The sequence below is a fragment of the Physeter macrocephalus genome, chromosome 6, assembly GCF_002837175.3.
Source record: "Physeter macrocephalus isolate SW-GA chromosome 6, ASM283717v5, whole genome shotgun sequence".
In the NCBI taxonomy this organism is placed as follows: Eukaryota; Metazoa; Chordata; class Mammalia; order Artiodactyla; family Physeteridae; genus Physeter; species Physeter macrocephalus.
The window spans coordinates 66556744-66583039 of NC_041219.1; the positions used below are offsets into that span (position 1 = coordinate 66556744).

A 26296-nucleotide genomic window follows, 5' to 3' on the forward strand; every position below is an offset into this window, starting at 1 on the left:
AAATTTCACAATTTGTGTGGAAACACAAAAGACCCCGAATAGCCAAAGCAATCTTGAGAAAGAAAAACGGAGTTGGAGGAATCAGGCTCCCAGACTTCAGCCTATACTACAAATCTACAGTAATCAAGACAGTATGGTACTGGCACAAAAACAGAAATATAGATCAATGGAATGCACATATGGTCACCTTATTTTTGATAAAGGAGGCAAGGATATAAAATGGAGAAAAGACAGTCTCTTCAATAAGTGGTGCTGGGAAAACTGGACAGCTACATGTAAAAGAATGAAAGTAGAACATTCCCTAACACCATGCACAAAAATAAACTCAAAATGGATTAAAGGCCTGACTGTAAGGCCAGGCACTATAAAACTCTTAGAGGAAAACATAGGCAGAACACTCTATGACATAAATCACAGCAAGATCCTTTTTGACCCACCTCCTAGAGAAATGGAAATAAGAACAAAAATAAACAAATGGGACCTAATGAAACTTAAAAGCTTTTGCACAGCAAAGGAAACCATAAACAAGACCAAAAGAAAACCCTCAGAATGGGAGAAAATATTTGCAAATTGCAAATTGCAAAATTGCAAACGTGAAACTCTTAGCCCAACATTTGGCACACAATAAGAATTCTAAAAATCCTAAGTACCTCTACTATTACTACATTGACTACTAAGACTTCCTAGTGGCCTGTATTTTCAGTGGGTTCTAAAGTCTGACATGTTTTGATGGATACTGTGATTACTAACCTTGCATGAAAGGTTTAGGGTGGCATATCATCTTCAGTCAATTTAAGTAACAGTTGTATGATTATCATTTAGACACTCACCCATAAATTTATGCTAATTTCCCATCTGAATTAAAGCTCCTCTAATTAAACACATTAAGTTTCTAGTTAATAATCCTTTCACTCTTTAATTCAAAAATTATGTTCATTGTGCATCTAAAAGTATCAGCATTTTTAGCATACTCATACCAAAAGTTCAACTACATTTTTGTATTATGAAATACAATTTACCCAAGTACTACAGTCAAAATTATCTCGTAGTGTCTCAAACTCACAGCGTCACTCAGTCATCATAATCAAGATACTTTAAGGAAGAATTTTTTTATTATATTTACGTAATTACCATTTTAGTTGTAAGAAACACTCAATGTGAATTTTAATTATTTCAATGTCAGTAATCCACATTAACAATAAAATTAATTAACATTACCTATTTAGAATGTGTAAACTATTCTAATAAACATGTAAAAGGCTTTGGGAGAAGAAACATAATGCTCAGGTTTAATTTTCAAATGTTAGGATTAGAGAGCTAAAACTGACTATCAGAAAACAACGTGGACCCCAGTGAGCCCACAAAAAAAATTGCCAAATTCCTTATTAGTAGTAAATTTCTTCTTTCTGAATTCCTTCAGAAAACATACAACCAGAGATTACCAAGGGAAATATTAGAAAACTGTGAATTATGCTTAATCCTTCGGCTATAAACCGGAAATTTTTAATTAAAAACTAAAGCCTTCGTTTTAATGTTGGAATGATATAACTTGAAAGGAAAATTGAGATTACTTTTGTCATTAAATAAACGTTTAGTGCAACTTTATGGAGCAAGCACTGATTTATATATCCCTTGGGGAAATAGGAAAAAAAGTAAGCCCTAAGGGAGATTGTAATCCACTAAGCAAATTGAGATATGTAAGGTAATAATTACAATATAAATATTAAGTGATAAGGGCTGTGCTAGGGGAGTTCAGAGGGTGGCAACCACAGAAACTCTTTTGCATTTTAATTAGGCCTTGTAGAAAGGTAAAAATTCAATAGCCAAAAATGGTGGAAGAGATCATTTTAAATAAAAGGAATAATATGAGCAATGTCTGGAAGGAAATAGCAGAGCATGTCTGTAGAACTGAACATACGGACTGCAGTATGAAATAATAATAATGGCAAATAAGACAGACAGATTCAATAAGAAGCAATAATACAAAGCTGAAAAATTCAGACTTTTTCATAAGCTATGGAAAGCTATGAACAGTACTTTGATCGAAGAGTAATTTTATAAAAGTTGCCCTAGGAAGATTATACTGGTAATTGTGTACAAATACATTTGGGTTCTGGAGGAGGGGAAGAGAATGTTCTAGTAGCTCAGACAAAAGATCCATATGCATCTGAACTAGGCACAGCAGAACTGGAAAGGAAGAGCTGAGTGTAAATGTATGGAGTAATTGCAAACATTCGCTGAGAGATTACATTGTGAGAACTTTTGAATGTTATCAGTTAATCATCTCAACTGTCCTGAAGTAGATAACTATTATCTCCATTTTACAGAAGTCGATTAATAGTCATGTTGACACAGTCTTTAGTATAGTGCTGGGACCTGTACCCCAGACTCACTGACTTCTAAAGCCAACACTTTCAACCCCTATGTTCTCTAGCACTTTAAGCTCATTGTACTGAATGTTGAGGAGAAAATTGCAGCCAAAAATGACACTGAGGTCTCAGGCTTAAATAATTGGGAAAATAATGGTATTGATTGAAACAAAACATAGAATATGAGGAGGTAGAATAGATTCAGGATTATTAGACACAAACCCTATCTTAACCAACCCAGTTTCCTGAAGAGTATTATGTTTTCAGTGTCCTATGAAGAATGTTTCTTTTTCATATTATTCATTGGTCCTGTTTTAGTCTTTGAATGTTCAGTTTATCCTGTGATCAGCCACTTCCAATTTAATCCACTGAAACTCTACTGTTTCATCAGGTGAGAAGTTTCCTGACAAGAAGCCTAAGGTGCAGTTAGTCATAACATACGAGGATGCGAAGCTGACCATACTTGTGAAGCACATGAAAAACATTGTGAGTTTATCTTATCTAATAAGAACATGTAAACCTACATTTAGAAATCACTTTCTTCCTTTAAGCAATTAATGTCAACGTTCGTGAGAGAAATGGGGCCAGCCACCGAATGTAAGCAAGGAACAATGAACCAGTTACAGTGTTCTGCCTCAGTGTGATTGTGATCCTTGGGGGAAAGGCTATAAAATATTTCACAGGGAAAGTCCTAGAATGAAACCCAGACTTTATTCAAAATGAAGTGTCAAGACAAATCTAGTGAAAAAGCTTTGAAAAAGCAGGACTACTTAGAGTATTAAGAGCCAAAAGAAAAAAAGCTATGTCCCCAGAATTTACACCTCTCTCATCACGCTGAGCTTTGTGGAAGACTGACTCATCTCTTTGAATAGTGCCAGCATCTTCTCTGTGAAGCCAGGAGCTCTTAGTGTTTTCCCACAGATTGCCATTGAGTATCAGTTATCATATTCTGATGTAATTGCTCAAGGATATTTCTTTTCCCTCAAAAAGTAATAATTTCTTTGATGACAGGGACCCCATCTTTGCATCCCCAGAACCAAGAATGTCAATGGTAGTTAGCCTCTAAGGAAAACTAAAAGATGCTTTCTCTATTATACCCCATTCCTTCCCGAAGATTGGTCGAGTCAGAGAGGCAAGGATGGCACCTGGGCCATGTCGTTCAGTAAGAGAGGGAGGTTTCTTTGTCACAGGTAATTGATTAAAGGTCTGAATCTGGGTGCAACAAACAGAAAAGGGTAACTCTAAGCCTCACCCATTTCTCTGGTCTTTTGCTAGCCTAGCAAAACAGGTCCTCCACATGGTGAAACTCCCCAGGAGACTCCACCAACATGGAGAAAGTCAGAAGCACTACTTTAGCTCTCTCCTTTACGCATATAACTCTCTAAGGATGCACTTTGAAGGACTTAAAGGAGCAAACTCTTCTCAACATGACGTGCATTTGGAACACACTAGAACTTAATAAATACTTGTTCATTGAACAAATATTTGGCATAACTTTCAGGGAATGCATCTTTTACAAATTTAGTATTAGCCAGATATCCAAGGATGCTTGTTTGTAAATCTGTGGTGTTTGCAATCAGCAATTTTTTAAGAGCTGGGCAAATATTATTAAATGTGTTTTTGTAGAACTTTTACTCATTAAAATAATTGTTTTCAATTGCTTTTGATAAGTTAATCAGCTTAGCTGAGAATAGCAGTTGTTTAAGAAATTGTTAGGCTGGGAAATGAAGATTAAGTTAGATATTTTTTATAGCTGTAGGCATGTTCATGGACTTGAAGCATCTGTATAAATATACATGATAAAATAATAGACTATTAAGAAATAATGTTAATCAAGTTAACAGAACTTATATATGTGTATGCTATATAATTGTCAATTGAAAACAGTCCTCTTGGAAACTATACATATATTTCAGTAATGTCATTGCTCAAAACATTTTAGGACATGCCTGTTGACATTGCTTTTAGATCTGCATATTAACCACACAATAAACTTGTTGATACTATTCAAGGGTCATGCCTAATGTTTGATCAAAAGCAGTATTAACCAACTTGGTCACCCATTTTATTCATCAGCTAAATCCCCAAATTACTTTTGACAGTTTTCAAAAATGCACTTTACACTCAGATGAAGTTGCACTACCAATAAGTATATTCAAAACCAGTGTGATGCAGGCATAATGGTGGGGAGTAAGTGACTAAGAGCAAGAGTTTAAGATTTAGATCAAGTTATATAGGTAAACGGAAAATGAGCAGGTGAATCCTATAAAAATTTGAAAACCACTTAGGGCCGCTAGAGCCTGTACATTGCCAATGCCCTCTGAAGGAAAGTTGCTAATAATGAAGTCATGCTCCCTACTGGTTCTTCTCTCCTCCCCAATCTCTTAACATAGCCCTGGAACTCTTCTCTTTTTATTTCCAGGCTTGTGGCTTTAAATACCACTTACATGTCTTTTTCTTCCATATTTTATAATTCTAGCTTGAAAGTCTCCCTAAAATCCAGAATTATATGTACAACTGATTACTCAACAACTCTAGTAGAAATTCAATAGACAGCACAAATTTAATACACATCCAATCAAACTTCTGATTATCGCCCCCCTAAACCTGCTTCTTTGGCAGCCTGTCTCACCTCTAAATGGCACCTTCATCCTACTAATTGCTCAGGTTAAAATTCTTAGAGTCCTTTTGACTGCTCTCACAAACTACATCCAAATTTATCAACAAATTCTGTGAGCTCAGCTTTCAAAATAAATCCAGAATCCCACCATATTTCACCTCCACTGCTTACCACCGTTGGTTCAATCTACCATCATCTCTCACTTGAATTACTGCTGTAGCCTCTTAACAGGTCTCCCTGCTTCTGCCTTTAAATCTTTTTAGTCTCTTCCTAACCTAGCATCCAGAATACTCCTTTGAGAATAAAAGTCAAATCCTGTCATTCCTCTCTCATATCCCTCTGGGGAAGGAATCTCATACCACTTACAATGAAAGCCAAGTATTGGCGCCCTTGATCTCTCCTACCTCACCTTGTACTACAGACTCCCTGAATCACTCCACTCCAGCCTCAGTGATTTTCTTCCTATGCCTTGAATGTTTCTGCATGTTTCTGCCCCAGGACATTTGTACCTGCTACTCAGCTTATCGGGACTGCTCTTCCCCAGGCCCATGAGTCAAATTCTCCATGGTTCAATCTCACATGTCCTAAACAACTATGTTTAACTGTCACCTTTTCTGTGAGGTCCTCTCTGACTCCCATATGTAAAACTGCAAAACCACCCCTGTTGGTTGGCACTTCCAAACTTCCTTTCTTACTTTATTTTCTCCACTGCTCTGTATCATTGCTGTAAACCCGGAGGCTAAAGCAGGGCCAAGTATATAGTAGGTGCTCAATGAATACTTTTTTAAATGAAAGAATGTTAAATTACTTCTAATGTGAACAACTAAGAACTAAGACTTTTTTCACCTAACCTAAATCATCACAACAAAGTTCTCACGCTTTGCATTTTTCACAGCTTCTCTTAAATGACTATTTTATTTCTTCTGCTTATCTGAAGACAGAGATAACATCATAATGTAAAGGACAGAAAAATCTATCTGTAAATTCTCAACATATTTTCTCATTTCAAGTTTTAACGAATTGTTTATTTTTTTAGACTTTAGTATTTTCACATGCTTGAGTAATCAGACTAAAGAAGTTGTGCTTGATTTTAATATTAAAATGAATTATTCTGCCTGCAGTTCTGTTATATTTAATAGTGAGTTTGATGAAAAGAATTATCTTATATCAAATCCTTGAAGCTTTCTCTAAGAATTACTTCCCTCCTGTGAATTCACAAGTTAAAAAAAAATTGCTAAAATTTTTTCCTTTCAAAGCAGCACAATGTGATTTATCCTAGTGAACAGAGACTGACAAAGTAATGCAGGTATTTAGAAGCTTGGCCAGGATTATTTTCAATAATTTTTCAGTTTATATAACAGAGAAACATAGAAAAATCATTTAGATTTGAAATATGTTTTTAAATCTTTCTAGCGTTTTCCCATGTAGCCCACTTTAAAATGATCTCTTCCATTGACTTCTGCAATGTTTCTCTATATATTACAATGTCTCTCCTGGTCTCATCGATTCCCCTAGTTTTGTGTCATTTCTAGACTGTTTTCTTCTACCTGCTCCAGAATAAGCCCATTCCAGAAGGCTCTAAAAGTAATCAATAAGGATACCAGACTTCCTTCTGATATTGAATACGCTCACATTATGAGAGTCTGTTACTCTGTAACAGAATAATAAGTCATTTCAAATGAGGAGCAAGTCATGTCAGGGAAATCAGGATATATCTCAAATGGAGTGCTGTTTAGTCCTTTCATAAGACACAAAATTGCAGAAAATCATTACTGTATGGAAATTAACAGAAGAGAGAGAGAAGGAGTCAAACACAACAAGAACCCAGGCTAAACACACACACACACACACACACACACACACATGTTAAAATTTTATTACATTTTATTTTTTATTTTAAAGAATTCTTGTAATTTTACTATGTATGTATAGTCTGGGGGTTCTTGTTTTTAAAATCCACATTCCTGGATGCAACTCCCAGTGACTATGATTCTGTAGTTTGGGTGGGAATTTCTACATCTGCCTCTTACAGTCTTCTCCTGGTCTCATGGATTCCTCTACTCTTTCATGTCTAGACTTGTTTTCTTCTCTCCTGATCCCAGATATGAGCATTTCAGAAGGTTCTCTGACACAAGTGGTCCATGGACACACTTTGAGAAACATTTCTCATGGCTAATTACCCCATAAATGGCACTCTGCATACAATGGGAGTTCTGTACTTAGCACCAAGTGACTTGTGTTGCCCACTGGTGTAAAAGAGACAACGCTGTAGACTTGGTGAAGGTAACAAAAGAGGGTTGTGAAAATAAATCCCAGATGATGGCAATATTCGGCATGTAAAAATAACAATGTTCTATGTATCCTTTTAAAAACTTCTAACTTCTCACTCTGTGCATTCATTCTTATCCTGAGCTCTTTAAAAGATGTTTACAATCATTACCCTGAACTCTTTCTTGGGTAGACTGACTATCTCCATTTCATTTAGTGCTTCTTTTGGGGCTTTATCTTGTTCCTTCATTTGGAACATGTTCCTCTGCTACCTCATTTTGCCTAACTTGCCATTTTTATTTCTCATTTTGCCTAACTTGCCATTTTTATTTCTATGTATCTCGTAGGTTAGTTATGTTTCCTGACCTTGGAGAAGTGGCCTTTTGTAGGAGATGTCCTATGCATCCCAGCAGTGCACTCCCCTCTTGTCACCAGAGCAATATGTTCTAAGGGTGCCCCCTGTGTGGGCTGTGTGGGTCCTTCTATTGTGGTGGGCTGACTACTGAGGCTGGTCTGGTGGGCTTGCTTGGCCCCCAGTCTGGTTGGTTGCCAGGTCCTGCCTTGTGCAGAGGCTGCCAGCCACTGGTTTACGGGGCCTGTCACAAGGCAGCCAGCTGCAGCACCCCAGGGCCCTGAGGCTAGTGCTGGCTCACTGATGGCTGAAGCCAGGTCCTGGGGTTAGTGCTGGACTACTGGCAAGCAGAGCCGGCTTCTGGAGTCTGGTTGTAGCGCCCAGGAATCCCAGAGTTGATGTCAGATTGCTGGGAAGGAAGCGGGGGAATGGGGGAGAGGCCTCCTGACACAGTTGGGTACAGGGTCTGGGCTGTCCCGAAGCTTCTGTTGGCCTATTAGTTGGCAGGGCCAGGGCCCAGCTGGTCCCAGGGCAGGTTCTGGCCTTGGCGGGTGCACTAGGTTTGTACGCTGTGGGGCTGCCATTGTCCTGTGGCTAGAGTCCACCTGCTGGTGGGTGAGGCTGGTCCTGAGGCTAGTGCAGGCTCGCTGGTGGGTGGATCCAAAGACTCTGGTGTTGGTTTCTGCCCACTGGTGTGTGGGGCTGGTTCCTGTGTCCTCTGGTGGGAAGGGCCGTGTCCAGGGGAGGCTATAGGCTCAGGAGGTCTTAAGGCAGCTGTCTGCTGGTGGGTGGGACTGTGTCCCTGCCTAGTTAGTTGCTTGGCCTGAGGCGTTCCAGTGCTGGCGCCTACAGGCTGTGAGTGGAGGCGGGGCTGGGTCCTGAGACTAATAAGCTAGAGGGAGAATTCCAGAATGGCACTTGCCAGCACTAGTGTCCACTGCTGCCAGCGTCTGTGTCATCAGGGAGAGCTGCCGTTGCCTCCTGCTTCTCTGGGAGACTTTCCAGATCAGCAGGTAGGTCTGACCCAGGCTCCTTTCAAATCGCTTTTGCCCTGGGTCCCAGAGCTTGTGAGATTTTGTGTGCACCCTTTAAGCATAGTGTCTATTTCCCTCAACCCTCTGGGACTCCCAAAAGTAAGACCTGCTGACCTTCCGGGGCTTGTCTTCCTGATACAGGACCCCCAGGCCGGGGAGCTGATGCGGGGCTTAGACCTCTTACTCCTTTGGGAGAACTTCTGCAATTTTAACACATTATTGACCGGTGGATTTTTGCAGAAACTAATGCCTGTGGCTGGCGATTTTTTACCTAAGTGAATATCGAAACACCTGCATTTGATTAAATATCAACAACTTTTTTTTGCACTTAATGTATTTACTTGAAACTTTGTACATGTCTTACTAAAGCATTCTAATATTTCGTTAGAGTGGGATAGTGATAGGCAGTATAGCAGGCACCTCTGTGCAGGCACCTCTGATGCAGAACATCTATTACAAATATACCGTGTTTCACTGCTCTTTCCCCTGGAAGAGCAGACTCTACACTTTCTGGCGGCAATTTTTTTTTTTTTTAGTCCTGTGGGTATTATTCCCTCTAGAATATGTTCTTTTATTTTACCTGATAGTCGACAAGGTGGGTCTTTGCGGGAGGCTCTTTTAGAAACACCACAAGAGGGACCAGGTGTGGGACTACTACATTCACCAGAATGGTCAGTTACTCATTCTCTAGCTACTGCTAACAAAAATTGCGTGTAAGTCATTTTATTCTGTGCATTAAGGCTACAATAAATTTTAAACGCATTGAATAAACCACAATTACTCAAATAGAAACCCACTTTTTTATACCATTTGCTAGTTTTCCAGAGGATACTGAAGTTTGCCAGATATTGATCAGATCGATCAACTCCTCTCATATAATTATTATACTCTAATATACAAGTGGGCTTAGTTATCTGATGGCCAGTCCTCCTGTCTTCCTTTCCTGTAGATGCTATAGAGGTGTCATGAATAGTTGTCACCATGCGAACTAGCCTCTTGTCTTTCCATATAAGAAGAATCACTTCTTCCATCTGTAAGAATGTCATTTCTCCCCTCCGTAGATTTTTAGATTTCTCCTTAATTGGTTTGGTAGACCACGATTCTCTCTTATAGTCCCACGAACTCTGGTTTTATTTTTCAACAGTATTTCAGATGTGGACACACTGTTGTAAAAATTGTCTCAGTAAATATGGTGTCATGAACCAAGGTAAAGTTGTAGGACCAATAATATTGTTTCTTGCAGTTTCTTTCCTTCACCTGTGTAAACCTCAAGGTTGCATATATATCCAGTTTCACTTTCGCTAACCATCCTGACCAAAATTCCATATTTTGTAAGTTTTCTGGTATTATAGGTTTTGAATCTGAGGCATCCTCACCACTTTATCATTGCCTTGTCAAGTGATAGCTCTTGTTTGGGTATATAGATAGATTGAAATTTTGGTAGAAAATAATCCAAAAGAGGTTTAACATTTGAAATTCTGTCTGCAGGAAGTGGAGTTTCTGAGTTATCGTTAAAGTGAAGAAATTTCATTAAGTGTTCGAATCTTCTTCTTGTCATAATCTTTGGAAAGATAGGTGTTTCAAGTAAGGGATCAGTCGACCAATATTCTTTCCACTGTGACTTTATTTGTTCCATCAAAATTATTAATCCAAGAAACATCTTCCTGTCACTATTGGTTACATCAGTCCATTTTAAAGCCTTATCATACTTTTTATATGGTTTTTTATTCTGTCGGGGATACAAGTTTGTTTGAGAAGCGACCAACTCGAAAAAGTCGTTACCAAAAATTAATTCTGTTATTTCACTAACACTTTGCGGGTTATTACATTAAGTAGTTACACCTGACATATCTGTAAAGTCATCTAATTTTCCTGAAATGTTGTCTTCAATCCACTCTTCTGTAGAAGCAAAGGAGCATTCTCCAGCACCGTGAGTTTCATTTTCACTTTCCATATCAGAATCAATCACTAAGGTTTTTTGTCTTTTTGTTGGTCTAATATTCACATTGTCTGAATCAGAACTATATTCCGAAGAACTGTCATCTTCTGAGACACTAGTATGTATTTCGCTCGGACAATCAGAGAAAGTGTCTGCATAAAATTCACCGAAAAATTCTTCTTCACTCCAAAGTTTGCTATGTGTCATTTTTGAAAATTTTACGGTAATAAACTTGAATTTATAATATACACAAGTTTGTAACAAAAACCTAATGGGGCAAAATTGAACGATAATGACAATCATAAATTGTATAATGAACACTTGATCAATTTTAAGCTCTAACAACTTCACATGGTGATATTAATTGTATCACTCTCTGAACACATATTGATACATCTCCGGTCAATGAGTTGTTAATTTTCTCTTGTTTGTGGATTGCTCACCCAGGAGTATAGGACTAGACTATATTGTGACTCCTCCTCTCCTGCCTGTCTCATTATGGTTGTAGAAGATCTTTTCTGGTAGGTTTCAGTCTTTTTTGTTGATCGTTATTCTGTAAATAGTGGTAATTTTGGTGTGTCTGTGAGGGGATGTGAGCTTAGGGTCTTTCTACTCTGCTGTCTTGGCCCATCAATCTTGTGAGTCTTTTTAAACTAATTTGGCTAAGTTCTCTGACTATCCCAATTCCTTTCAATTTTTTAAAATCTAGATTTGTAAAAGAAATTTGTCACTGCCCCATCCTAGATTCACTTTATCTAAATAAATGTCAGTTTCTTGATCAAGGGCAATTTTCTAATAATAATTATCTCAACGATTATATTTGGTTTATATTCCATGAATAAAAAATTGTTCTTCCAGGGTTGGCCCATTATGGCGTTGATTTCCTGTTTCAAAGAATAAGATGCAAAGCAATGGATAGTGAAGAGTACCCAGCCCAGATATAGATATTTTATTGTGTTTCATGATTTTTTTTAACCAAAGAAACATTAACCCTCAAAGATTACCAATTATTTCTTAATAAACCATAAATTGTTCTATAAACGTATGATAATTGGTATGATAATGGTAATTGATCTCTTTCCAATAGGCAACATCTTTAGTTCTTCTTTCTTGAACTTTTCTATTCTCAGGCTCTCCATAAAACTTCACTGTCTGTACATTCTCTAAATGTCTTTCTGAGGCTTCCTTAGCACTTATAAATTTAAACTAGATAAGGTACATGGTGCTTTAATAGATGTTGACTTCATCTTTAGCCCTTAAATGTGAAGATTTTGCAGTGTTCAGGGCTTTAACTCTTCAAACTAATTTCCTAGAAATTTTATTCAGTTTTGAAACTTCAAAGATTATGTGAATTACTCCTAAATTTATGTCTCTGCTTTTAATATTTTTCTGAACTCAGTTTACTCTGTGTGGTGATGGATGTAAACTAGACTTCACAGTCAAATCATTATGTTGTATACCTGAAACTAATATAATATTATATTAATATTATGTTATTTTAATGTTCTATTAATTATATTAAAGTTAATTATAAACTTCATTTTAAAAGTACTAATGTACTTTTAAGGACTGAAATATAAAATATCTAATATTTAAAATCTTGCTTGAGGGACTCAGGAAAAGAATGGAGATGATGGGAGGAAGGGTTGGTGAACTGGAAGATAGATCAAGGGAAATGATACAGTTTAAAGAACATGGAGAAAAAAGATTGGAAAAAAAGAATAGAATTTTAGGGGTCTGTGGGAAAATACCCAAAGATCTAACATTAGGTCACATTTGTCTTCTGGACTCCCAGGACAGAAGAAAGAGACTGGGGCAGAAAAATATTTGAAGAAATAATGGCCAAAACTTCCAAAGTTTAGTGAAGGACATAAATTTATAAATTTAAGTACCTTAGTGAGTACCAAAAGGAAAAACTCAAAGAAAACCATGCATTTATATATTGTTCTCAAACTGCTAAAAACCAAGGACAAAGAAAAAATAGTGAAACAGCTAGAGAAAAACACTTGGCATATAGGAGAACAATGAAACAATGTAGGCAAGAAAAAATTGAAGCGAGAGACAGTGGAACCTCATTAAAGTGTTGAAAGAAAAGAATTGTCGACTTAGAATTCTATAGCCATGGAATATACCCTTCAGCAACAAAAGAAAAATACATATTCCAATGAAGGAAAGCAACAAGAATTTCATACCCTGGATTTGCAGAGTGAGTTTCCCAAAAGAAGAACCTGATATTCAGTCTATTGTTTTCAACTTTGTTAGATATAGTTCATCCTTCCAGCCCCTCATAATTCAGTCCTGATGATCTGTTCCAGCATATTGACCATAACACTCAGATTATTAACACCTCTACATCATATATCTATATCTTTTTAAAATCATGATAAAACTGTTTAGTTGGACAGGATCAAGACAAATATTTGAGGTATATGGGTAAAAACTCATATTTTACCTCTAAACTACTAGTTTCTGCTTTTTGTAATCCATCTTTTTCCCATGCTATCAAATTTAATATCATAAAGCTAATCTTCCAGTATTTCATCTGTTCTTCACAATTCCTCAGCAATCTCTAACAAAACATATTCTGTCTCTTATCTGTACAATTTTCTCAGCACTTGCGGATAGAGGCTAAGGGTTAGGAAATTTGCAATCATTTAGAGTGGTTCAGTGCAATTGTAAAAAAAAAAAAAAGAAAAGAGAAAAGAAAAAAGAAAAAAAATTTAATGACCAGTTAACTTACAAACAGTTCTTCAGTATTTGCTACTGAGTAGGTTGTGAAAAATAAATGAGGTTTAATGCCTTACTTGTTACATGTTATTAAGAAATGGAAAAACTTTTCAAACAAGACACTTCAGTGATAAATTCTGGAGCCATAATTAGAATTCTGGACTTTTAGAAGCAATTCAATCTGTATGTATTGAGTCAGAAAAGGAATTCTATCTACTAGACTGTGACTTCTGTCTCATTGTTAACTACATCATGTTGAGGATTAAAATTTAAATATATATAGATATACACACATATATACACATATATATATATATATATAAAACACCAGATGATCATGCCAAAGAGTTTGTTATTTCTTTGAAAGCAGAAACTATTTTTATCACTTTTCTGTGTCCTCTCCCAGACCATCCAAAGTGCTAGACACATGGCAGTTTGATTTTTGAGTTGATTTTTTAACAAATTATTGGAAATCACCTATTGATGATAAAAGTTCTATTAAAGGCTTAAATTGGTGTGAAATGAAGCAGAAGACCATCCTAACTGAATTCATGAATACCTTAAATCGTCCCATTCTATACGAATTAACACACAGAAAGATTGGAAAGACCGTTCCACCATTTCTTTAACTGAAGCATACAGCAAACCACATATCAGAAGCACTTTTATTATACTTCTGTACTTTGGTTGTACATTGTCATTTTATAAAAAGACCCTCTTCATGATGGCTAGCCTCAGTTTCAGAACTGAAATTTGGCAGGCACATAGATGAGGAAAATGCTTTTTTATTATGTTGTTTTGTTTCTGGCATAGACCTCAGGTTTTTATAGTCCCATCAAATTTTAATCATTGTCAGTTGAGTTCTTCCAAAGCCTATATTATCCTATGATTGGAAACATTTAAGTTTAAAAAACCTTGATGGAAAATTCTCATAAATTATTCATCAAAAAGATAATAACCTATTAAATACAATTAAACTTCGAATTAATCTACAGACGTTTCCAAAGTGTCTGATATTTTTAAACCATGTACCTTCATCACGTTCCTGATAAAATTTGATCTAGAAATGCTCTTAATTTGAATCTGACAGTTTCCTTTTCATTCTTTTTAGAGAGTCTGTATAAGGTAGTGGTTAAGAGCATAGGCTTTATAGAAAAACCTCTTAAATAAAATAAAGACAATACTGGCTCAAGGATTATTTTAAGAGAGTGCTTTAAATAAATTAAATATTCAGTAGGTGGTAGCTATTATTGCTATGTATGAAAAATAAATATATTTCTCATATACTCATATGAAAATACCAAAGAGTTGCTGGGATACCCTACAATGTGAGATGGTTTTATTTACTTTACAAACAACATAAATTCTGCTTTGTCTTTATACCAACATGTTACTGCTTACTTTTTTTTCTCAATTTTGATAAATTAACCATATATTCAAGATACTTTCATTCATTGATCATAAAAAAAAAGCATTGAAAACCATTTGAAATGCTGTGTGCAGTCTGAGGCAAGAAATGAAGGCAGAAAATTGGTATATTTAATTATTAACAATATTATTTAGAAGTCAACATTGTGAATAAAGATTTACTAATATACATAATTTTAATGTTTATAACCTAAAATAATAACCTAGCTAAGAATCCCCTATATTTCATTCATCAGTTAAGAAAGAAGTCTCTTGCACCAGTGAATGCTAAGAATATCCTAAGGCTTTTCAACTAGAGGGACCTCTCTTTAAACAAACAAACAAACGAAAAAAAATTTGATTTCTCAGATGTCATTAAAGTCCTTTTGCTGTCTGATGAATTTAAGAAATACAAAATTTTAAAACTACTAAAAATGCAGTAGTGTTTTTAAATTATAAAATTGTATTAACAAAAGCACCTACTGATATGTGAAAAAAATAGTATAGTAGTAAACGTGTATGAGACATATTTATTTCCTCTGCAGGGAGTGCTTGGTGCTAATGCGGGTCCAGCTCCCTGCCTCCACACAAAGTTCCCCATAAGGCACTCCTCCAATTAAATTGAATGTACCTCTTTCTGTTTCTTCCATGTACTCCACAAAGCAGGACATGGAGGGGAAAGCTTATAGGAGGTTGAGAGAGGGCATAGGAATGTAGCACAAAAATATGACTTTAGTTCACACTTCACCATATATTAAGCCCCCAAGAAATTGTCAGGTCATCATTAGCTCCTAGAAGGAGATTTAAATAACCCACTGTGCTTATTGTTAAGGAGATTTTTAATGAGTTAGTGGGAGAAGTCTGGAGAGGTGGAAAGGACTATCACAGAAGAGTAAACATGGTCTCAGGAAGAGGACAGAAATTACATATCAAGTCTCCAGGAGGAAGAAATGGTGACCAAGGATTCGTTCTGAGAAGGCATACAAGTAATTATGTTACAAATTCAGTCTAGCTCCAGTTGGAGAAAAAAGGAGTAAGAAAATGTAGTAAGCATCTAATTGTGTAACATGATCTGAGAGGTGAGATAAAGTCAAAGTTTTCGAAGTGGAGCATTACGATATTGGATGTAACAAACAGAACTTAACACATATATTCCTGATGCAATGATGTGCTTGAGAAGATGAGCTCTAGCAGAGAGATACCTTCAAACAGCTTAGAGTTCAGGGTAAACACCTAGGACAGACCTTGGAAATAGACCCCAAGATACATCTTTTTTACCCTGCAATGGGCTTTTTATTGTTTGGTTACAATAAGAAATATTGCAATAGGTAAGAAAAATTACTTAAAACTTAGGAAGTTAGGAAGACTTCTGGTTTTTATATTGCATTATAAATAATGATTCAGCAAATACTTATGAAGTACTTTCAAAGAACTAGGCACTATGAATATATAGCTCATTTAATTAGTCATTTGATAACTGTTTATTGAGTATTCACTATATGCCAAGTACTGTGTTAGGGACAGGACTCCTATAAAAGAAAAGAATGCTGTAAGGGAGACATAGCTATGAAAAGAAAGAAATGAATAAGGTAAAGGAAAGCCCAATCTCAAGTGAGGATTTAAAAATTTTAATTGGAGATTCAGAAACATACTGAAAGCTTAGGAAGAAAGAAATGAGGTTGGGGTTAAGGTAGTAGGGTACAGTAACGAATGGAGCAAAACCCAAAGCAAATATGGGGGGAGGGGAAGTATGGAACTACAAGACACGGATTTTCCTTTTAAATAATTTCTCATCTCATAAGGAAGCTATATAAAACCATTTTTAAACAGAAAATGATAAGCATTTTAACAGGAAATCTAGAATATATAAAATTCTGAGTTAGTCTGAGCAAAAAAAAATCAAATTTGGATGACTTCACATCATCTGAGCACAGTAAAAATATTAGCCAGAATTCTAAAAAAAGTGGTAGTGCTGCTTGACTTCAATCCATCGTGAATAAAAACATCCTCTGGGTGACACAAGGAAACTTCTCATTGTTTGAGCCTCAGACTCAAGATTGAGCCTCAGACTAAGAACTCTGTAACCCCAAGGCTTATGACTCTTCAAGTCAAAGTGTTAAGTCTTTGTGAAGGTCTAAAACACAACCAGAGTAAAATTTCTGGGGTAAGATGGACAAGTAGGAGCTATTTAATCATTTTAAAATAAAATTTAATTCACATAAACATAAGGGCAAACAGTAAAATAAGAAGTATTGATGAAAAGACACCTAGTGATCTCTTTAATAAATTAGATGAGATCTTTTTTTTTTTTTTTTTGGTGGTATGCGGGCCTCCCTCTGCTGTGGCCTCTCCCGTCGCGGAGCACAGGCTCCGGACGCGCAGGCTCAGCGGCCATGGCTCACGGGCCCAGCCGCTCCGCGGCATGTGGGATCTTCCCAGACCGGGGCGCGAACCCGGTTCCCCTGCATCAGCAGGCGGACGCGCAACCACTGCGCCACCAGGGAAGCCCTAGGTGAGATCTTTAAGGAGCAGGATACAGTGCCAGTAAGAAGAGGAAAAAGAAAAAGTGTTGAAAAGACAGCTGCTATAGGGGGAGAAAGGATTCTCTTAAAAAGAAATCCATGTCTGCACTTACAGCCGCGGAGGACAGACTCAGTGTGCTGCTCAGATCGAATGCATCCCTGACTTAAATTGTTCTATTATTCTGAAAACAACAGGATATTCAAGGATCTTGTCAGACACTAATTGGAAACAGAAGCCCAAACCTTTAATTGCTAAATGCTTGGTGAAGGCTGGTATACAAAATACTTTTTCCCTTCTGTGATTGGGAGTTTATTCCTCAGTGGACTCCTTGAATGTTTTGAGAAGGAAAGTGACAGGATCAAAGCAGCTTTACAGGAAGGTTAAATGCAACAGTGATATACAGGATGAATGAAGAAATGAAGTGGGAAGACTGGGGCATAAAAAAGTAATTATAGTATTATTTTAAAAAGTAATTAAAAATCTAATTATAAGTTAGGAAATAAAGATCTGTGGTGACAGATGAACTAGGGCAAAAAGGGAGGATGTTGATCTTGGTACATACTTGGATTTGAAAATCAATGATAAGGGAGACACTGGAGAAATGAAATTGTGTCATTTAATGCAATTTTAACAAGTTGAAAAACTCTGTTTTGGAGTGGTGAGGAAAGGTAGAAGATGGATTTTGATTAGAGTATAAGGTACTTGTAAAACTCTTTACAGGTCACTAGGCTGGGATCCTAAGGATGAATTACAGATTCTTATTTGGGAGTTATCAGTGGTTCTCAGCCGGGGTCAGTTTTGCTCCCCAGAGGACATTTAGCAATGGCTGGGGACATTTCTGGTGTCACAACTGGGAGGATGGTGCTATTGCAGTCTGGTAGGTAGAGGTCAGTAATGCTGTTAAACATCCTCAATGCACAGAACAGCCCCCTACAACAAAGAATCATTTGGCCCCAAATGCCACTAGTGCCAAGATTGAGAAACCCGGCTCATAAATGTCATAGTACATTAGGCATATCTTGTCCAATCAATGCATGTAGCGTATTCTTGTTCAATTTATAGAAAATAAAAATAGTAACAAGCATTTATTGACTCTTACTCTATTTCAGGCACTATACTCACATTACATGGTTTATTTTATTTAATTTTTTGAAAGCTTTGAGACAGATATCACCTTTATCCTCATTTAACAGGTTAGGAAACTGATCCACAGAAAAGTTATCTACCAAAAGCCACATAGCTGGGAAATTTGGAGGCCCAGATTGCAACCAAAAAGTCCTTTTCCAGAACCATGATTCTAACCACTAAGATGAAACATACAATGATTATAGGTATGGTATCCTCAAGCCCAGTGCCCAATGGTAGGAAAGAGAGACAATTACACAGAGCAAAAACACTTTTCTCCCTTCATTTTTCGCACACACACACACACACACACACACAAATCAACTCTCAAATATTAATAGCAATGTTTTTTTTCTGTATCACAGAAAATTCCATTGTGCCATTGATACATTTCAGAGCTCCTCCTCGGGGAGGGTTTCGCGTGGGACAGGGATACATTGAGCATCATCTAAAGCAGCAGGTTTGACAATCTTAGCGTTTTGACATGTGGGTGTGTCCAGATGTATTTTATCTAATTTGCGAATAATAATAAAGAGCCAGATTTTCCTAATGACATAATTTTTACCATGTAAATTAGAACGGAATAAAAGTTAGTCCTATAATAATATATGTCACGTTTTCTTACTTTCCAATATGCTTTTTTGAATGCCAAAGAAAGATGTAAAATTAAAGCTAACGACATTGGGGGTGTCACTGGATGTTTGCATGTGAATGGCGCTGTGATTCAGAATATAAAAATATTTGTTGGAAATTACTGATTTAATAGTTAGAATGTATTCACTAAGAGAACCATTTAATTCCTCAATTGTGACTTTCAAATCATCCACTTAAATATAAATTACACAAGCATTTCTCATTTTCTCAAACTAGATATGCATAGTTTTTTAGTACAATTTGTTCTCCATTTGGTCACAAAGATAGAACCCATTTCTCTGAAGTACAGTGGTTTCCAAATTTTTAAAACAGTATACTCATTCTTCAAATTTATTAAGAAATAAAAATATCCATAAGAAACAAGTGGAAAAGGAAGAGAGACATTCTGAAACCAGGATGGGGGAGCAGGGGTGTTAGGATAAACTAGAGAGAGGGAGTCCAGAGATCTACTCATTTGGCATCATTGATCTACCCATCAGGCAGCAACTTAGGCAACTTTGGGAGCCCCACAGAACACAATTTTAAAAGGATTATCCAATATATTTTAGGATAATTTAGATAGTAAAATTATTATAACTCTTAAAGTCTTATAAGTATATTAAACTTGTAGGTCTAATTGATATTTTTCTGTTTGAAAATGTGATACTATATAATATGCATTTACATATCATTAAATGCTACATCTATGTGCTAAACTTGAATTATTTATTTTCAAGTGGTGTACAGTCTCCTGAGGCACTCAGTTCCTGTCTCTGCCTGTGGGTTATATTCATCTCTTGACCATTTCTGTCAAAAATGCAAATTTAGCTAGTGGGAACATGCTATAAAGCACAGGAAGCTTAGCTCGGTGCTCTGTGATGACCTAGATGGGTAGGAGGGAGGTCCAAGAGGGAGGGGATATATGTATACATATAGCTGATTCACTTCATTGTACAGCAGAAACTAACACAACATTGTAAAGCGATTATACTCCAATTAAAAAAAATGCAAAATTTAGTTTTTACTATAAAAAGCTAAAGCCAATCGCATTTAGTGGACTTTTAAATGTAGTTCTCTGACACAACACTTAATTTAAGATGGACAGTTTTACTCTTTTAAACTGTATTTTGAGATTATTTTTGAGCAATAATGTATTTCTTTTGATTATTCTCTTATTTTCTGATAAACAGTGACTGTAATAAATCTTGATCCTGCCTTTGGTCTAGATATTTAGTAGCTGTGTACTTGGTTTCTTTAACAGTGATGCACATTAATATTTATAACCATTTTCCTTTGCAGCATCTCCCAGATGGCTCCCCGCCCAGTGCACATGTTGAATTTTATCTTTTACCGTATCCCAGTGAAGTTCGGAGGAGGAAAACAAAATCTGTTCCAAAATGTACCGACCCCACTTACAATGAAATTGTAAGTATGAGTCAACTCTTGTCCAGTCGTTTTGTATTTTTCTTACCATTTTTCAGTTTAACCAAATATGGAAAATTTACAGTAATTGGCAGCATTATTCCATAAAGGGAAGACATTTCCCAAAATAGCCACTGTCTGCCGATCACTGTTCTAGATGCTATAGGAACTGGAAAATACAGATACTGCTTTCAAAGTGCTTATGAACCAATTTTCAAATTGTGGCTAGCCTCCAGCAAGAGCCCAAGACTTTACAGCATTTGTTTCACCTACTAATATTATCCCTGACTCTACCTTATTTTTTCTAACAAGTTTCTCTTTACCTGGTTTTCCTTACTTAATAACTTTATCATAGTCTAACCTGTGTATAGCAATAAACTTTATAAAATCTCTTTTGAAAAACTGAAAAAAATAAAGAAGTACAAAGTACAAATTATATTGAAGTTAATTTATATTATATATAGCTCTCTAATTCATTTGTAGTATATGATTTGAACATCTAATTCTTTCTAAGGCAAACCCTACATTTATTCTCTTGATTCCATCCTTTCCCATCTCCTCTGTACCTTGCTCACTTAATTATTTGCTCACCTTTTCTTAAGGCTATCTCATCCAATGGATCCTCAACTCAGAAATCTTAAAAAAACAAAACAAAACAAACTCTTCAAGTCAGCCTTTCTAAAGCATCCAAATTTTCTTTCCTTCGCTATCACCTCCAAACTTTTGCAAAATTAACACATTTCCTGCTCTCAGTTCATCACTTCCTTCTCACCCTTTAATCCTTTGCAATGTGGATTCTGACCTTGACTGATGCTGTTTTGTTCAAATGACGTCAAAAGACTCCTAATTGCTCAATCCAATGAGCCATGAGGCTCTCCTCTCCAGAACAGTTAGACGGCAGCACTGTTAACTGCTTCCTCTTTCTTTACACCTCCCTTTTGCTTCTTAAGTTCTACCTTTTCTCTTTTTTTAATCAACATAATTAATTTTTATTGGAGTATAGTTGCTTTACAATGTTGTGTTAGTTTCTGCTGTACAGCAAAGTGAATCAGCTATAGGTATTACATATATCCCCTCTTTTTTGGATTTCCTTCCCATTTAGGTCACCACAGAGCACTGAGTAGAGTTCCCTGTGTTATACAGTAGGTTCTCATTAGTTATCTATTTTATACATAGTAGTGTATACATGTCAGTCCCAATCTCCCAGTTCATCCCACCTGTCCTTACCCCACTTGGTGTCCATACATTTGTTCTCTACATCAGTGTCTCTATTTCTGCTTTGCAAATAAGTTCATCTGCACCATTTTTCTAGATTCCACATATAAGCAATATTATACAGTATTTTTCTCTTTCTGACTTACTTCATTGAGTTCTACCTTTTCTTAATTCCCTTCTATCTTCTCTAACCACTCTCTCATTTTCCTTCATTGCCATTCTTCCTCTGAAAATATTTATTTGCTGGAGTTCCATGACCTACCCTCATCTCTTGATATATACACTCAGAAGTATCTTATGTATCTACAGATTTTCATTTATCACTCGTAGGTTGCCTCTGAATTTATTCCTCAAACGCTGGCTTCTCTCCCAAGCTTTAAACCTGTACTTCTACCTGATTATTAAAGAGCCCCTTTAGGATGCCTCCTATGCACTTTTTAAAAAAATTTTATTTATTTATTTTTGGTTGTGTTGGGTCTTCGTTTCTGTGCGAGGGCTTTCTCCAGTTGCGGCGAGCGGGGGCCACTCTTCATTGCGGTGCGCGGGCCTCCCACTATCGCGGCCTCTCTTGTTGCGGAGCACGGGCTCCTGACGCGCAGGCTCAGTAGTTGTGGCTCACGGGCCCAGTTGCTCCGCGGCATGTGGGATCTTCCCAGACCAGGGCTCGAACCCGTGTCCCCTGCATTGGCAGGCAGATTCTCAACCACTGCGCCACCAGGGAAATCAGGCTTTCCTCCTCTGTTTGCCATCTCCTCGGAAGAAACTTTCTAATGACATCACCCTCTCCCTCACTCACAAGTCCAGTTAATCCCCAAGTTTTGTCAATTCTACTTGTGCAGCCACCTGCCTCTTCGATCCATCTTCTCCTCTGTGTCCCATCGCTACTTCTTTGTTTGAAGACCTTGCAACTTAGGCTAATATAAGCGCCTCCTATCTTGTGTTTTTCAATTAAATCATTCAAATTTCCATCTAAGGTGTCAAAAACTACTCATATTTATTATTCTCCTACTTAACTTTTTTCAAATGTTCCTTACTGCCTACTGAATAATATCCAAAATCCCAAGTGTGGCATTCACAGCCTTTCAAATTTGACTCAGTAATTTTCCTGAGTTGTCTCTGGAGCAATATCATCCTTATATACTTTTTCAAAAAAATTTTTGTTTTGAGGTAATTGTAGATTCACAAGCGGTTGGAAGAAATAATATGTAGAGAATTCAAGTACCCTTCAACCACTTTCCTGCAATGGTAACACTTTGCGTGACTACTGGCAATATCACTACCAGGAAATTGACATTGATACGGTCCACTGACCGTATTCCGATTTCTCCAGTTTTACATGTGTTCTTATGTATATGTGTGCATGTTTAGTTCTCTGCATTTATATCACGCGTGTAGGTTTGTGTGATCATCCCCACAGTCAAGGTACAGAACATTACATCACAGTGATTCCTGGTGCTACCCTGTTATAGCCACAGACACTCTTCTCCCTCTAATGCCCCATCCCCAAACCCTGGCAACTATTAATCTATTCTCTATCTCTATAACTTGGTCATTTCAAATGTTCTGTAAATGGAATCATACAGTTTGTTACATTTTCACTTACCATAGTTCCCTAGAGATCCATCCAAGTAGCTGCATGTATCAATAGTTTATTTTCACTGCTAAGTAGTAGTCATGGCATGGAGGTACGACAGTTTCTTTAACTGTTTACCAATTAAAGGACATTTGGGTTATTTCTGGCTTGGGGCTATTGCACACAAAGCTGCTGTGCACATTGATATATAGGTTTTTGTGTAAACATAAGTTGTAATTTCTCTAAGCAAATTCTCAAGATGTAATTACTGGGGTATATGGTAATGCTGTACATAGTTTTTCAAGAGACTGTCAAACTCCTTTACTATACCATTTTACAGTCCCACCAGCAATGTTTGTGCCAATTTCTCTACATCTTTGCCAGCATTTAGTGTTATCACTATATTTAATTTTAGTTCTTTTGAAAGGTATAGAGTGATAGCTCATTGTGGTTTTAATTTGCATTTATCTAGTAGCTAATGATGCTGAATTTTTTTCATGTGCTTATTTACCATCTGCATACCCTCTTTCATGAAATGTCTCTTCGTGTCTTTGTTCATTTTCTAATTAGATAGTTTGCATTTTTACTCATTTTTACTGTTGACTTTTGAGATTCTTTATACACTATGGATAATGGTCCTTTGTCAGATGTGTGGTTTGCAAATATTTTCTCCCAGTCTGTAGTTTGACTTTTCCTCCTTTTCTCAGGGTTTTTCACAGAGTAAAAATTTTCAATTTTGATGAGACCCAGTTTATCAATTTTTTTTCTTTTGTAGACTGCATATTTGGTGGCAAGTCTAAGAACTCTTCACCTAGCACTAAGTTCTAAAGATTTTCTCCTATATTTTTTCTAAATGTTTTATAGTTTTACATTTTACATCTAAGTCCATTATTCATTTTTAGTTGATTTTTGAAGAAAGTGTGAGGTTTAGGTTGAGGTTCACTTTTTTTTGCCTATGAATGTCAGTTATTTCAGCACCATTTATTGAAAAAGCAATTCTTCCTATGTTAAATGTCTTTTGCACCGTTGATAAAAATAAGTAAGGAACATTTGTTTGCTCATGCCCTTCCATTGCCCCATACTTAGTCATATTCTCAAGTCACATCAGACAGCTTGTCATTTCCTGCATAATCCCTATGACCTCTGTGATAGAGCTTATGTAGCTGTTAACCCTCCTGCCCTTCTCTGCCAACTTTGAGGTTTACCTCAAATATGGACTCTGTGAACCAGTCTCTCTTCCCTGTCTCTTACGCCACATTTACCATCTTTTATTCCTACACAGACTTTGTTCTTCTAGTACATTGAAAACTTCTTGAGGACAAGGAAAATGTCTTATGTTTCTTAGTATCTTTGAAACTTAGCTACTTCTAAAAAGATTTGTGGAATTAAATATTTGGGATAGTTTTATAAGTGACACTTTATGTGTACATGCATAAAATGTAAAACTATCAAACATTTATATATATTCAAATAATAGATATTTTAGTAAGGAAATATCATTTCAAATGTTCTGTAAATGGAATCATACAGTTTGTTACATTTTCACTTACCATAGTTCCCTAGAGATCCATCCAAGTAGCTGCATGTATCAATAGTTTATTTTCACTGCTAAGTAGTAGTCATGGCATGGAGGTACGACAGTTTCTTTATCTGTTTACCAATTAAAGGTCATTTGGGTTATTTCTGGCTTGGGGCTATTGCACACAAAGCTGCTGTGCACATTGATATATAGGTTTTTGTGTAAACATAAGTTGTAATTTCTCTAAGCAAATTCTCAAGATGTAATTACTGGGGTATATGGTAATGCTGTACATAGTTTTTCAAGAGACTGTCAAACTCCTTTACTATACCATTTTACAGTCCCACCAGCAATGTTTGTGCCAATTTCTCTACATCTTTGCCAGCATTTAGTGTTATCACTATATTTAATTTTAGTTCTTTTGAAAGGTATAGAGTGATAGCTCATTGTGGTTTTAATTTGCATTTATCTAGTAGCTAATGATGCTGAATTTTTTTCATGTGCTTATTTACCATCTGCATACCCTCTTTCATGAAATGTCTCTTCGTGTCTTTGTTCATTTTCTAATTAGATAGTTTGCATTTTTACTCATTTTTACTGTTGACTTTTGAGATTCTTTATACACTATGGATAATGGTCCTTTGTCAGATGTGTGGTTTGCAAATATTTTCTCCCAGTCTGTAGTTTGACTTTTCCTCCTTTTCTCAGGGTTTTTCACAGAGTAAAAATTTTCAATTTTGATGAGACCCAGTTTATCAATTTTTTTTCTTTTGTAGACTGCATATTTGGTGGCAAGTCTAAGAACTCTTCACCTAGCACTAAGTTCTAAAGATTTTCTCCTATATTTTTTCTAAATGTTTTATAGTTTTACATTTTACATCTAAGTCCATTATTCATTTTTAGTTGATTTTTGAAGAAAGTGTGAGGTTTAGGTTGAGGTTCACTTTTTTTTGCCTATGAATGTCAGTTATTTCAGCACCATTTATTGAAAAAGCAATTCTTCCTATGTTAAATGTCTTTTGCACCGTTGATAAAAATAAGTAAGGAACATTTGTTTGCTCATGCCCTTCCATTGCCCCATACTTAGTCATATTCTCAAGTCACATCAGACAGCTTGTCATTTCCTGCATAATCCCTATGACCTCTGTGATAGAGCTTATGTAGCTGTTAACCCTCCTGCCCTTCTCTGCCAACTTTGAGGTTTACCTCAAATATGGACTCTGTGAACCAGTCTCTCTTCCCTGTCTCTTACGCCACATTTACCATCTTTTATTCCTACACAGACTTTGTTCTTCTAGTACATTGAAAACTTCTTGAGGACAAGGAAAATGTCTTATGTTTCTTAGTATCTTTGAAACTTAGCTACTTCTAAAAAGATTTGTGGAATTAAATATTTGGGATAGTTTTATAAGTGACACTTTATGTGTACATGCATAAAATGTAAAACTATCAAACATTTATATATATTCAAATAATAGATATTTTAGTAAGGAAATAAGTTTTACATTTTACATCTAAGTCCATTATTCATTTTTAGTTGATTTTTGAAGAAAGTGTGAGGTTTAGGTTG

General features: G+C 36.3%; 1 protein-coding gene across 2 annotated transcripts in view; it reads left to right on the forward strand.

Annotated features, from left to right (window-relative positions):
- Positions 1-26296, forward strand: part of PIK3C2G (phosphatidylinositol-4-phosphate 3-kinase catalytic subunit type 2 gamma) — a 370041-nt gene that overhangs the window by 337996 nt on the left and 5749 nt on the right. For both annotated transcript variants that reach the window (XM_024129228.1, XM_007126978.3), the window contains 2 exons: positions 2761-2855; positions 20297-20422. In XM_024129228.1, the coding sequence (XP_023984996.1) occupies positions 2761-2855; positions 20297-20422 (221 nt within the window). The remainder of the gene's footprint in view (positions 1-2760; positions 2856-20296; positions 20423-26296) is intronic.